The sequence below is a fragment of the Montipora capricornis genome, unplaced genomic scaffold (genome assembly GCF_036669925.1).
Source record: "Montipora capricornis isolate CH-2021 unplaced genomic scaffold, ASM3666992v2 scaffold_436, whole genome shotgun sequence".
Classification (NCBI taxonomy): domain Eukaryota; kingdom Metazoa; phylum Cnidaria; class Anthozoa; order Scleractinia; family Acroporidae; genus Montipora; species Montipora capricornis.
Genome location: NW_027180169.1, coordinates 165,001 through 180,000, shown reverse-complemented (window position 1 = coordinate 180,000; position 15,000 = coordinate 165,001). Strand labels below are relative to the sequence as shown.

At 39.7% G+C, this 15,000-nt stretch overlaps 2 protein-coding genes across 2 annotated transcripts in view; one reads left to right on the top strand and one right to left on the bottom strand.

Annotated features, from left to right (window-relative positions):
• Nucleotides 1–5,589, top strand: part of LOC138035909 (counting factor associated protein D-like) — an 11,768-nt gene extending 6,179 nt beyond the window's left edge. The window contains exons 5-9 of the mRNA XM_068882310.1: nt 1,372–1,583; nt 2,314–2,405; nt 3,493–3,651; nt 4,253–4,448; nt 5,043–5,589. Of these exons, the coding sequence (XP_068738411.1) occupies nt 1,372–1,583; nt 2,314–2,405; nt 3,493–3,651; nt 4,253–4,448; nt 5,043–5,398 (1,015 nt within the window). The 3' untranslated portion in view covers nt 5,399–5,589. The remainder of the gene's footprint in view (nt 1–1,371; nt 1,584–2,313; nt 2,406–3,492; nt 3,652–4,252; nt 4,449–5,042) is intronic.
• A 5,816-nt stretch (nt 5,590–11,405) lies between these two features.
• LOC138035912 (cathepsin S-like) overlaps nt 11,406–15,000 on the bottom strand; it is a 22,213-nt gene continuing 18,618 nt past the window's right edge. Inside the window, exons 8-9 of the mRNA XM_068882314.1 lie at nt 12,458–12,653; nt 11,406–12,372 (exon numbers count right to left, since the gene is read on the bottom strand). Of these exons, the coding sequence (XP_068738415.1) occupies nt 12,092–12,372; nt 12,458–12,653 (477 nt within the window). The 3' untranslated portion in view covers nt 11,406–12,091. The remainder of the gene's footprint in view (nt 12,373–12,457; nt 12,654–15,000) is intronic.

The window sequence follows — 15,000 nt, the reverse complement described above, 5'->3', positions numbered from 1 at the left end:
TGCTGAAAACAGCGAGTTGTGCATGAAGTGTTATCGCAAAGATAAACTGACACACACAAGATGACGGATGCAGAGAACACTGCTTTATTCCCTACACCACGTGCCCGGCGAAACCGCTTACCTGATATTACACTGCATATGTACTTTTTACGTTACATCGTAGCCCCAGTGGACGAAAACAAGAGATCTCTCATTGGCTCCTTTTGTTCGTCCACCAGCAATTGTATATTGCAGCATTGTCATCTGTGTCTCTAGAGATTGGTTGCCAACCATTTATTTAACATAAAGGCATGATCTTTACCCTTTCCTTCCTACGATCAAAACGCGACTAGTAGTATTAAAGTACTACGGTACGAATTAACAATTACACCGGTAGCCCTTGCGGGCTACGGGTCAATAGCCCATGAGGCGAAGCCGAATGGGCTATTGACCCGTGGCCCTTGAGGGCGAAGGGTCTAATTGTTTTAGTATCACCCAACTAGTCGGACAGAAAAGGCAATAATAAAGTTAGCAAATGCAAGTTAAAGAATACTTAATTGGGAATAAGAAAGCGTCACGCTTTTCGCTATTCGAGGATTATTAATAATAGTCCTCTAGTAACGTAGCCAATCAAAATGCAGGATTTGCATTAGTCCACTAGTTAGGTGATACCAATAGTAGTATAGTACTGTCTATAGACCACTTTTACATTCTTTTGTATTTATGTTAATTAGACCTACTGCCCTCATTTTGAAACAAACATTCTTTTGAAATTTGCTCGTCGTAGCGAGGCTAAAAAGGCTTCTTAGCATTAAAACAAAATAGTATTTTATTTGGCCGCCATTATGAAAGAGGTCTATAGTACTACTAGTAACATAGTGTTCTTTGTTGTGTAGTCATGCGAAATTGGTGTTATTTTAAGATCACACATCTTATGCTGATAATAATCTTCATTCTCAATACCTGTCTGACTGACATTTCATTGAATTTGATATGGTTAGGAAAGATGTTAGGCCTCAATGCAAATAACAACAGCGTTCATGTGAACTCCAGCTCCAAAATTTGATGCACGTAGAAGAATGTTCTCTTTATACAGTTGCTAGAATGCCAAAATTTAAGACGTATCTCACTTGCACTCAGGTTACTAACAAAGCTCCCACGAATCTCCTCATGTGAAGCTTAGCGTTACAGCAGTCCCGCTAGTAATCTGAAAGTCAAGGGTTCCATTCTACAAGTTAGGAGTACTCGAAGTTTCCGAGCATGACCTATTCATCATCAAAAAATAAACCACTTCAAGAGTGCGTATTGCAATGTAAATCGCATACATTTCGTAAAGTAAATGAGGTCTGTGCTAATTCATGTTAAAGCCAATGGCTGCGAACATTTTAACAGGTTTATAAACTCAAAGAACAGAGCAGCCCTCAACTTCACCCTGGAACCAAATGAACTGAGTGACGTCACAGATGACGAGTTTGAAATGTACAAAGGGTTATTGATAGACCCAAGTGGAGGAGATGAGACACTAAAGAAACAGGAAATACCAGAGGCAAGACTGAAGATACCAACCATACCACCGCCTAACTCCCTGGATTGGCGGGAATACGGTACGCAAATGTTGATGAAAGAAATGTTATTATTATTTATTACGTTAGGCAAGATAGTGAACGAAGGAGATCTGGAAATGTTAATGGTCCAAGCCTCTATGTCAGAGGTAATACTTCATGAAAAGACACAGTAATCGCTTACGGCGGTTGATAATGTCCTGAAAAATTCAGGACTAATAATATCGATGTCCATAGCGTGAGAAATGATGTCACTGATCGGATTCAGGCGACGAGTTATTTTTGTTTTGAGAACAAACTTGGTGTGGTTATTTCATCCAGCAGCTAGTATTTCACTCAGTGTTTCTCATGATTCACGAATAAATTAAAAGAAAACAAAACTCGCTGTTTCTGTCCTTGTTGGCCTTGTTCGGCAATGAACTCAACTCAAATCATGAAAAAAAAAAAAAAAAAAGCGTTAGAGAGATTAAGAATCGCGTTTACCGCACACGGCAAACGTCAGGCTGAAGGTTGTGTTTCTCATAAAATCAAAGAGACTTGTTTCACTTTACTGATCTGATTTCGATTTCTGCCCGTTAGCTACAGATATCGAGCAACTTATAGAACGAGAGATGATAGTTAGAACAAGAGGATTTTCGTGCTTTTAGGACAAACAACAGCATGCCGTTTTTCGTTTGCCGTTTCACGTAACGCGGTGCTAAATCTCTCGATTGTCTTGGAGTATGTACACAAAATCTTCCTAACATCCTTTAACCGTTTTCGTTTGTTCAAGGTGCCGTTACTCCTTCCAAGGCTCAGGGACTTTGTGGCTCATGTTGGACCTTTTCCTCAACTGGACCAATTGAAGGAGCTTATGCTATCCAGGTCACCAGCGACTTCTTGATAATTAAGAAATGGTGGCTGTGTAGCGACTCCACAACATTGTGACCTCTGTGATGAAGAATATCGTTTTCGATAAGAGTATAGACGACGCTGAACCACATTCGATTTGTTTTTTAGCACAATATTCAGCGTCAAAGAAAGTGTTTATTTCAGAGCGCGACCAAGATCGTGACGCAAAAAAGAGCAAGCGTTGTCTACAATCTAATTCATTTGGTTGCGTGCCACGTTGAAGCGAAAATTCAGTTCGACATTTCAAGCAATTGTTGTAAAATAGAGATTTAGCATTGTATCTACATCAAACGGCAAACTGAAAACGGCAGTCTACTGCTCATCATAAATCTTGAAAATTCTTTCATTCTCATAACTTGTCTCATTCTTCCACGGCGTTTCTCCATATTTGTGGACAATAGCCCAGAAATGAGCTAAAATCAAACGAGTTTGCGTTTAGCTCATTTTTTATTTGTCGATAAAAGGCAAATTACTGCTACCTGACGTTTTCCGTTAGCGACTTTTCATTTGGATACATTGACTTCGAGAGAAATCAACTGTAATACCGACTTACTTTAATAGGCCAACACCGCCAATATTTTTTTCAATTTCTATCATTGGATGGGGCTGCGTTGTTAGGGAAAGCATTTTGTCATGTTAAGGAATAACTTTGTCAAAGTCATTGCTTTACCTTACAACCTGACGTTCAGCCCCAAAAATGGTGAAAGTTCATAACTGAACTGAAGAGTGAGGCACCGGACAAACGTCTCTGTTGAGATATGGAGCTGGAATGAGTGGAGACACAGTCGATGAAATGCATTGCTAATGTTTGATGTTACTGAATGGGTGTGGAGGATTTGATCCCGGAGAAAAGGCGGTAAAGTGTTAATAGGCTGTGAAAGCTGTGCGAGGGGAAAAGAAAGCTTGGTCTATACAAAAGCTTATAGTTGCTAATGAGAAGGAACTATAAGCCCCATAACAACTACGAACTTCGTATTAGATGCCACTGTCGAATACGAATCTAATTAATGACCCATGATGACCGTCCTGCAGAACATTTAAAGAAAATTTAATTGATTAGACAGGAAAACTGGTCGACATCTCGGAACAGCAGTTGATGGACTGTAGCTGGGGATTTGGAAATAGTGGCTGCCGAGGTGGTTTCTCATGGAAAGCCCTTGTGTGGGCTCGCAAACATGGTGTGGCGTCCAGTCATAGCTATGGAAGATACCTTGCTCAGGTAATCATTCCTAAATGACGATAATGATGCCCCAGAGCATTCCGTTTATTTACTCAACTGCACTTAAACTACACTGTGTGGGACTTTGCCAGACTATTTAGATATTGCAACCCTCCCTGTCTCAAATTGTGAAGCAGAATTCAGGCAGGTCAAAACAATTGTTATTTTCCCTTTTTTTTTTTTTAATATGAGAAGGAAAAACGATTATGGCCCGCGGGAAAACCCCTCGTAGAAGAGTCGAGAACAACGAACGAACTGAACCCGGAAAACATGCATTAACCCCAGATTGCCTTTCATAGGCTTACACATGAGAACGAAGAACAGGAAAGGAAGAATGATTTACAACAGAACGAGCCAGTTAATATGTTTTCGGTTCCTCGTGCTTCTTGTTTTAATAGCAAGGACGTCAAATGTTATTTCAAAGTTGAATTTTCCAACAGCTGTAAAATAGAAGTCATCGTTTCATCAACCAAAATCCTTTCATAGATCCCATACTAAAATGATGACAGAATATCATAGTAAGAATAAGTACCAACAAACGCCATCTCATCGACTCGCCTTCGTAAGTGTTTGATAATAACGTACCGGGCATCTTTTTTAGGAGGGTTACTGCCATTGTGCAGAAGACGATGATTGCGAGGTCGTGAAGTTCCAACGGCTAGTTACAGTGAAGAAACTTGATGAAAATGCCTTAATACAAGGACTGGCAAGGTTTGGTCCTGCATCAGTTGCCATCAGCGTCGGTAGAAAAAGTTTAAAGTTTTACAGCTCTGGGGTTTACGACGATCCTGAATGCAGTAAGTCAGATCCAGGAGCAAATGCAATGATTGTGCCTGAGGTATTTCGTAAAAGTCGTCATTCTCGTCACCAGCGCCTTGGATCGACACAAGGCTCTGGGAAACTCTGTCGTGGAGAACATGCACCGTAGGCTTCTTGTAGGCAAAAATTGCCCATTTGAACCTTACGGCCCCTGGTCACTCCTCGTGCTAACATGAATGCACCAATTAGAGACGCTTTTGATTGTTCTTCACGAAAACCAACGAGAAAACAGTTTGTTTTCAGGGTTCCCCAGACCTCTTCTCTCCCTCAGTCAAGAGAAGAGCTCTGGGATCGAGATTGAAAAGTTGTAAGAAATTTTAACGATTCAGACTCCGACTTCATTGCGTTGAATACGATCAAATGCAAACCACGTAGTCGGAGTCATGAACCAAAGGCAATCAATCAATTTTGTAAGTACCCATAAAAACCGTATTTAGGTTCCAATTTTTTCGAGTGAAAGACAGCTTTTTTACTGTATTCTGCTCCAACAGCCAGACATCGTCAGGCAAACTACAATTGCAGTCAAGAAATTTGTGTGGAATCAGATGTTTTCTTTTTTTTCTTCTTTGCAGGTGAAAAGACAAATCATGGAATAGTCGTAGTTGGTTATGGAGAGGAAAACGGAACCCCATATTGGATAGTAAAGAATTCTTGGGGAAAATTCTGGGGTGAAGAAGGATTTGTGAAAATAGCAAGAAAGAACAATTTATGCGGAGTGTTAACCAATGAGCCAATATTTGTGTCAATGAATTCAACAAACGTAGATGACCCTGACAGCAATTATCCATTTTTGAGGATGAAGAAACAGAGCTTTGTTGATGTGGAGAAAGAACTTAACGTGACATCTTTGAAGCTGTCGCCGTTTGATTATAAGAGATCTAAGATAGGTTATGATGGGCTATTTGGCAAGCCACGTGAAAGCTCTTAAAAAAAAAGTATAGCTAAACATTTTTTTCTTTAATCTTTAGAATTTTTTTCAAGGACTACTTCACATTTACAATTTTATACAAATGCAAAAAAACTTGAAACGAAATTAGTTTTCAGCGTCTGTTTTGGTTGTATTTTGACACTTGTTGCTATTGCTAAAAGTACGCGAAGAAGCCGGCCCTGACAGCGGGCAGGGAGTATAGGGAAGTGGTACTGACTGAAATAGCAAACAGGTTAACGTTGCTTCTCTGATCCTTAAAGTTTGCGACACAGATTGGACTTAGACCAGTTCGGCTGCGGGTTCTTATATGATCAATTTAATTTTCCTTTTTTTTCCCTTTTATTTCACCAACTGAGAATTGACTTTTTTGGTAGCAGCATCTTTAATTTAAAACTGCTCAAATCCTTGTAGAAAGACTGTTTCGTTTCCAATAAAGCTTTGTAATTCTTTCATGTGTCTCATTTTCATTCAAACACCCATCCAACGCCGATTTAGTACAAAAATGATGTAATTGGACTAATTAATAAGCAGCAAAAATTCTCTTCAATATTTTTCTAAAAGGGCATGTAACTGGGTGTTGAGTGGTGCACACATGGAAAATTGTTGCAGTAACTCAACTAACTTGAATGTTCTGTTAATTTTTGTTCCACATCAGACAATTTTTGTCAAGGAAAGGAACAAAGATCCTTGTGCTGTGCTTTTCCTTGGTCCTCCGAAGAATTTGATACAACGTATATTGCTATAGTTATTCAAATGTGCCAACCAGCGGAACAAAAGACCCTTTGTTTCAACTGCCAATGAGGCTCGGGTTGGCACATTAATGACAGTAGGTGACGTCAACGATATCTTTCCTGTAGAGAGCTGTGCTACTCGTCTTGTCAGGGATAAACAGTAGCGGCATGTCAACGAAAAACGTGAATTGAGAGACCACGGAATGGCTGTATTGTCTTGAAAATTATACGTTTTAAATACAAAGCCCTCAATGGTTTGGCGCCATCCCTCTTCTAATACGAAAAAAAACGGAGATTTTCTGTTAACAGTAGAACGACCTCCCATCGATCACAATTAAGGAATGATATCGCTTTCTGAGCAATCTTGAAAGCAACTTGCAGCACGTTACCTGTTCAAGCATGCGCTCTCTTACGATCACGTTTATGATATTACATTGGTACAGTTGCAAATGAGTTCGGCTTTTTTCGGTTCTATTTAGGTTCTTTTTGTCTTATGCAGGTTATACGTACTGTCTCGTGCCCTGGAAATATTTGGTTTTGGCCTTATACAAATTAATTACCGTAGCCAGAAAAAAAAAAAAAAAAAGACTGAGGCAATGTCCATCGTTAAATTCTCTTTGCAGGTGTTTAGGGTGTTCCATATTCCTCTGCATTTAAAGACAGCACCGGGATCCAGCGTTATGAAAAGAGTTACGAAAAACAATGACTGAGTCGAACTGAAACACGTGCCTCAGATTGTCTTGTACTGGCTACGGCCCTGAATTAATATAGAGAGGGTATTACACGTTAGGTCGAAGATATGAATTTTATGTTCGAGTGGCAAGAACGAGTGAGCGCAGCGAACGAGTGAGATATTGTTCTTGCCACGAGGCCACGAGAACATAAAATTCATATCTTCCAGCTAACGTGTAATTTTATTTTTAGTATACAGACAGGAGTGTTTTACTCACCATTTTTCTTTCTAGCACCGAGCAAATTTTTGCAGCTCGGAGGCAGGAATTACTTCAATTTCCGCATTTCTTGGTCACTTGGAAGGAACTCCTTGAATAATTTTAAGTTTTATGAAGTTTTACTCTTCGTGTTAGCATTTCCTTGGATCTCAGAGAGGGAATTTTCGCTCACCATTTTTCACTGATTGTTTGCAGAAACAACAATCCAAAGGCGCGAAATGAAGTCATCAATATCCTCGTTAGTGAGGATATGAAAATACGCCACTCGGGTCCGAAAGTAGTTTCGTATGAATTTTATAAAAGCTGTATTTTCCAGTAAAACACTCCTGTCTTTATAATAATTATGTGGACACAACAGTGGCCAGTGATGGAGCAGATAGATAGGGAAGCGCGCAAGATTGTTGTCGAGAGTGGGGGTAGACACCCATGTAGTTCGATTGCATTGTCGTATATGCCAATAAGTAAAGGAGGGCGGAGACTGAGTTCTGTTGAAATGGAGTACAAAGCCACGAAAATCAAAGGTGCAGTCAGACCCCATGGTAATGAAGACCCCGCCCTGGAAATGGTACGGGAGTTTGAAGAGCAAGCGGCCAGGACGGGACGTAGGTCCATTTTTAAAGATGTGGCTAAGTGCGCGGAGGAGTTTGGGTTGGAGTTGGAGTTGGAATACGTGCAAAAGATCAAGACGGAGGTGCGGAAGTTCCAAATCGAGAAGTTAGAGGATGAGATCAGAAACCAACAATGGCAAGAACGTCTAGTGACTACCAGCCTGGGGGATGAGAGTTTGAGTACGGACGGGTGCTTCTGGTGGCTCACAGAGTGGAAGAACAGCCCATCACACATAATCGCTGCACTCTTTGAGCTATAGGAGCAGCTCTTACCAACGCGAGTATACACGAGTCAGAAGATTCACACAAGCGCGGAAGGTGAGGTGAGGTGCAGATTGTGCGGCAAGGGCCCAGAGAGCGTGGCTCATATCTCGTCAGGATGTAGTGTGTTGGCACAGAGCAAGTATCTCTCTAGACACGACGCAACGCTGAAGGTACTGTTTTACGAGCTGTTGTACGATGAGGGAGTTATAGACGAGATACCACCCAGGCACTCATCCGACAAGCCCAAGCCTGTGTGTGAGTCAGCGAAAGTTAAAGCTTATTGGGATGTCCCTGTATACGCCAATCAACACGGTAAGATGCAATAGGGTGGATGCACGTATTGTAAATCATAAGTGAAAGAGAGTTGTGACTCTGGAAATGAGTTGCCCGTGGGTTAAAAATCGAAAAAGAAAGGAAGGGGAAGACCCTTAAGTACGGACCACTTTGCTGGGAACTGAGGCAGCAGTTCCCAGGATACGAGGTGAAGCAATATACCATCATAATGGGTGCCATCAGGGAGTGGTCACGGGAGCTGGATGTCACGATGCGTGAGCTCGTGGGAGGTAGAAGCACAGACGTATTGCGAAAGATGCAGAGGGCAGTCAATATCGCCCGGACATTCAAGGTTGCATTTCGAGTTTTAGATAGAGAGGACCGTACACACAACGTAGCTTTTTAGGATATTATATATATATTATATATTATAAAGCAGTGTACGGTTGGTTGACCTAACGATGAACTCCCAGTAAGAGGATCCACAGGATACAATGTCTCGACGCGAATTTGTAGTTAAGTGTACGTAAGGAAAAGCGACGAAGAGACAAACTCTTGACTGTTCTGGACGAAGTTTAATACGACGTCTCGGCCGTTCGGCCTTCTTCAGGTTAAAAATTAAAAACTAAAAAAACTATTTACAATGAGTGCAAATCACAAAAACAGCAGCTTATATATACAGAGCAGAAATATTGAAATTAAGGAAACGAAACAAAACAAAGGTCAAAGCTACAAGGTGACATAGATTTAACAATCAAAAACAAATAAAGAACTATAGGTGACATATCGATAAAAATGCACCGTATTGGGAAAATGTCAACTCACAACTACTCAATTGTAGTAATTAATGCGGTGTTTCGATCTATATTCCCGCCTTTTATTAAGACCATGAGGATTAAGGGTAAATAATTGCGCAGTCCAATAGGCCTCCCTAGTGAGTAACAATTGTTCAAGATGTAAAGAATTTTCAAAAGACCTAATTTGTTCGATAATGATGAAATTGATTTGTGAAATTTCATGTTCAGAGTTATTATAGTGGATAGCCTTCACAAGTTCTTTTGTTCTTCAGCATGTTCGACTTGTGGTTACGGAATCTTACTTTAAATTCAGTCGAGGTGGAGCCCACATATTGCATATTATATATTTTATATATGTACATAGATTTTGCATCTTGCATTTTAACTTAAGTTAATTTTTTCTTTTTTACTCCACGGCTCACAGGTTACGGTGTTCGCCCTTATTATTAGTATTATTATGATTTTGATGATTATCATATCATTAGGTCTTTTTGGACCCCACTCGAGAGAGGAAAGAAATCAATTCATGCATGGTTTTGACATTGATGTCATCAAATTCTAAAATCAAAATCGCAAGGTCTTCTGAACTTTTATCTAAGGGAAATTGAACATACTTTTTAACAGAGACTGTATCCGTAAGGCCAGGGAAGCTTTTTTTAAATTTCAAAAGGCAGGACAATTGATCCCAAGGGTCTTAATATCCGCGAAGAAACGTATTAAATTTCAGTTTATTATTTGAGTCACTTATGTACATAGAAGCATTCCAATATAAACTCTCACTGTACCAGAAGAAGCCTGGTATGGCCAGCCGAAATATAGTAGACCACTAAAATCAAATCTACGTTGTATCGGCTCTTGCTCAAAATATTTAGTTTCTCAACTTGTAATTACGCCGATAAGATCAAGCCACTGATCCAACGTACACCGACAGGAATATTGTCCACGGTTGCTTCCTTCGAAACCCTAGAGATATATCTTTTCTTTTTTCTTACGAGTTTCCAATTCAGCATTTTGATTTACGAATAGTCACCTTGCATGGCACCATGATACAAAGCTATTTCGTTGAAAAAAATTTCTGTCCCTATGAATATCAGTAGTTTGAGCTTTCCAAGTACATTAAGAGATGTGTTCATACACATGTATTTCTATCTCATTAGCGAAAAGTGAGCGCTTTCTTGGTAAAGTGAACTCCAGATGTTCTCGTTAATTACCGGGACGGCATATTGGCAGACAACGTGGCGTCTCCATAGAAAACTCTATAAACTTGCGTGTAACGCTTCGACAAATAACCCAGTAACGATGTACCGCACGGACCTGAGAATTAGAGCGGTGGTTAAAAGATCTTTCCAACAACATTCCAAGATCTTGGCTTTTTTCATTGAACGATTTCGAATTTATTTTTTTGCTGCGTGACAGTGAAAACTATCTATAGTTTGAGGACACAAAGCCAAATGAAAAACAGAGCAGGCTCTAATGGTCATACCACGCATCTTAATTCCTCCATTCGCGCATAACCACAATTCCTTGCGCCTTTGACCACAATCCCTTGCGTTTTAAGAAAAATGTGTTCTCCCGATTAGAAAGCTGCCTCGTTCGTTTGCTTTAGGCTCACTCACTGCGGCAGCAATTATTGTTGCTTGTCTGAACAACATCTACAGACAAACCACAGAATCGACTAACTACTACCAACGGTTCGTACTGGAAAGCTGGTTTGCTAACTTAGAACAGACACCAAAAAATCGATACAACTTCTCGTACCCTGCAAACGACTTATCGACGACATCAACAACAGACAAACAACACACTGCTTTACTCTATCATAGTACTGCCCGACGTGTACGATACACGTACAGACCTTAGAACTATAGACGGAACGAAATGCACCACTCACTGTTTAGTCTTCACAGCCAATTACATGTAGGCTCAACTGACAGTCGACCAATAGCATCACGAATAAGTTGACCAATGACATCTACGACCGGGGCTTTTATAGTATTAACTGACGTTACACAAATCTCTTGACTCTCAAGATGACTTCCTCTCAGGTTGTCGAAACGTCAGTCAATGTCATCTTAAACAGTTCTTCTCAGGACTACACTCACCCGGACGATAGCACTTTACTTCACTATGATATGACTCTTGGGTTCAAACCATTTACGATATTATAATAATAATAATAATAATAATAATAATAATAATAATAATAATAATAATAGTAATAATAATAATAATAATAATAATAATTATTATTATTATTATTATTATTATTATTATTATTATTATTATTATTATTATTATTATTGATATGTAACATCACAGGCCTAAAAGGTGCTCCTGGCCTGGTCAATTATTTCCCTTGAGAGCGAGTGACAACAAGGGAAATAAATAAATAAATAATAATGTTATTATTATCATCATCATTATCATGAATTTAAATAAAGTACATTTTTAATGTGGATTATTTTTTTTCAACATGTATTTACTTTATAATTTCTACATCAGTATATGCTTGTGTTAAGTCAGCTACCATTCTACCATCATAGTTTTGTAGATCTTCAGGAGTGTAAAACAGAGTAGATCTCTTTCATAGGTAAAACTTAGTTGACTTGTTATGGCCCTTGAAAGTGGCCGAACTATAAAAGTAGGGAATTTACAACAAAATAATAATAATAAAAAGGACACGAAGTATAAAAGTAAGGAATTTACAACAACAAAAAAAAAGGACAAACATATCGCCTTATGTTAATTTTTCGGAAATCTCTCCCTAATGCTTTTGAAGGGAATCGCCACTGAATAGTTTCGTTTACGCTTCATGTGATTCAGTGCTTACACACTGTGTAAGGTGTCTCACGAAGAGAATTTCATCACTGTGCTGAAATAAACTAATGGTGATCTCCGATACGGATGCGTTATCACAAGCCAGCCTCTCGCACATCACAGATAGCAATAATGCTTTCACACTTGATCTGGTCTCTGTTGCGCATGGGTGAAATCACCCATCAAAGTACCATGAAGAACAGACTGACCTCCAAACCTTTTTCTCAGTTCCTTAACGCCAGAATTCGCTTGATCACCTAAATGGCAAAATAGTCAACTCCTCCTCAGAGAAGTTCCTAACTCTTTGCTTGGGTGACTTCTTAAGAGTTTTGAAGGGGTATTCCGCGATTGAAGCATCCTTTTTGATGGCCAATAATGGGCCATTTGTGAGTCCACACCTGTCACTTTTCATAGCAATCTTAATGTAGCCACCGTCCCCCCATAGCTTTCCCCAGGAATTTTTAATGATCCAATAAGATATGTTATTGTGAGTTCCATATCCAACAGTGAGTATAGCATGGTTGGTCTTTTTCCCTGTTAACAAAAAAGCAACTGATTTTGAAAAAAAAAAAGTTTAAATTGATTTCTCTATTAGGACTGAAAGTATATGTTGACTCACCACATTCAGTATCATCGTAGATCCCGTGGCTGTAAAATCGAAAACTCTTTCGGTCCGAGTTTACCGAAGATGCTATTGGGCCATGTGTGGCTAGAGCAAATTTAAGGGAATCGGAATTGTTCTTCGTCACTCTCACAAAGCCTGTTATGTGAGTGATTGTACAATTCTCTGACTCACCACAGTGACAGAAACCTTCCTAAAAAGAATAATAGATTAAGAATAGTAAATGACGGTAGCAGTTATTCTAAATTCATTACTCTTCATACAGTGTCCAGCGATTTCCTAAAAATATAATCGAAATTCCATTGGTAGGTCTCAACTAAGTAAAGCAATCCAAAAGAGTGTGAGGGATTTAAGATCACTCCAGTTCCGTACGTTATTTCAATAATCACGGAATGAAAGTCTGAAAAATTCTGGCTTGAATTCTGCGATACCATTTCAAATCCGTCATGCATTTTTTTTAGCTTCGTTGCTGCCGAAGTAAGTTAAACGTGCATTTTCACTGCCGCCATCTTACACTGTAAAATAACGTTTACGCAAATTCGATCGTCGGCAATATTTCTTGTGGTAATATGTAGATTTAGCCAAGCCTAAAGGCGGAGTTCCCGGGGTTATTTATTCTTACTGGCTCTAGGGTTCAGTGAAAATAAGGGGTTTTGAAATTGCCTGCGTTTTGGTGTTTCCTGAACAAATTTAAGCACTTGTATCTTATAGACACTTGAAAAATTCAGGTGGCTTCAATGGGATTTGAACCCACGGACTCTGCGACGCTGGTGCAGTGCTCTACAACCTGAACTATGAAGCCACACAGTAAGGAGCAGGCAAGTCCCGTGAAAGGACTCGAGGAATGGAATAATTTTGTACATATTTGAAGAGCGGGATATAGACGAAATGTAGACTGAAGTGATCCTGGCACTTAACTGGTCATGGATTCCAATCCCGTTGAAGCTCGCACTTATCTGGTTCTTGGGTTCAATTCCCGTTGCATGAAACAAACTGGATTTTTGGCGTCTATAAGAGACAATTGTACGATGGCACAGTCCACTTTTAATTTTGACAGTCCAGTTTTAATTTTTCCCAGTCCAGGTTAAGTTTTATTCTCGGTCCCATTTTATTTTTGTGAGTCTTCACCACTTCTCTCACAGGTCACAGGGCAAAAGTCATTGTTTTACCAATACAGAAAGTATCCTAAACATTCATAAAAGCTAACCTTAGGCCTAATTAGGCCTAAACAAAAGCTTTTAGGCCTTAGGTGTTTACGATACTTTGTGTATTGGTAACACAAAGAACTGTGCCCTGTGAGAGAACCGGTGACGAGTCGCAAAATTAAAACTGGACTGTGAAAAATTAAAAGTGGACTGTGACCCTCCTGGGCCATCGTATTTAAGGTTACCCTGTTACAAAAAATTATGAAAAAGCAATTTTTGCAATTGCGTAGAGAAGCCTGAAGAATTCAGATCCTGGACTTCAAGGGGTTTTAACCCGTGACCTTGCGATGCCGGAGAGAAACTCTAACCAACTGAGTTATGAAGCCACTGATGTTGGAAGCTGGTCATTTGTGGGTTGAAATGTTCCCGTGACGAATGAATCAACGAACGAAATGATACATAAATTAAAATGAATCATGTATTGAACTGCGGATACGAAATCAAGTGAAGCTATGATCCTTGCAGTTATCATTTCGTTCCTTGATTCATTCATTAGGGCAACACTGGTTCCCACAAATGACCGGCGACCAATATAAGTGGCTTCATAGCTCAGTTGGTTAGAGCGTCGCACCGCCATCGCGAGGTCATAGGTTCAAACACTGTTGAATTCCTGCATTTTTTAGGCTTCTCTACGCAATTGCTAAAAAGTTTATTCATAACTGCGAGGATCATAGCTTCACTTGATTTCATATCCGCAGTTCAATAGATGATGTGTTTTCATATATCATTTCGTTCGTCAGTATGGCTATCGTTGCACGTCACAGATATTGAAGATGGCGACAAGTTCGTTTTTTTTTTTTTCAAACTTAAACATATTTGATCTCAAACTTGTGTCCATCCCCTTTGAAGTTACTTGTTCGTAAGAGTGGACGTTCCCTTTAAGATTATTTTCTTGATTTTTCATTGTTTCCATGAAATTAAATAACAAGAGAGGGCTACGTTTGAAAGTACATCTGCAAACTGATTACACTTTTAATTGTTTTCCTACAAGGACTAACGCTGTTTCACAGCCTTGTCGGTCATAAAAAGGTTATGTGAGAAGTTAAAAAATTAAACCCAACCTCTGATTGAAAAGAGTAGGGGAACAGTCCAGCCTGGACAGGCCTATTTAGCCTGCGAGCAAGCTCTCTCCTGGGGGGTGGAGATGGGGGAGGAAAGTAAGGAAGGAGAGGTTAGGGTTTCGATTCTTCCCTCCTCTACCCCCGACTCCTTTAAGAGAGAGTTTACTCGCAGGATAGGGCCTGTCCTCGCTATTAGGTTTCATCGGTTCCAAAATTGATTGCAAGTACCTTAACAAGCAGAATAATCAAAGCCTCCCCCCCCTTCCGCTCCCTC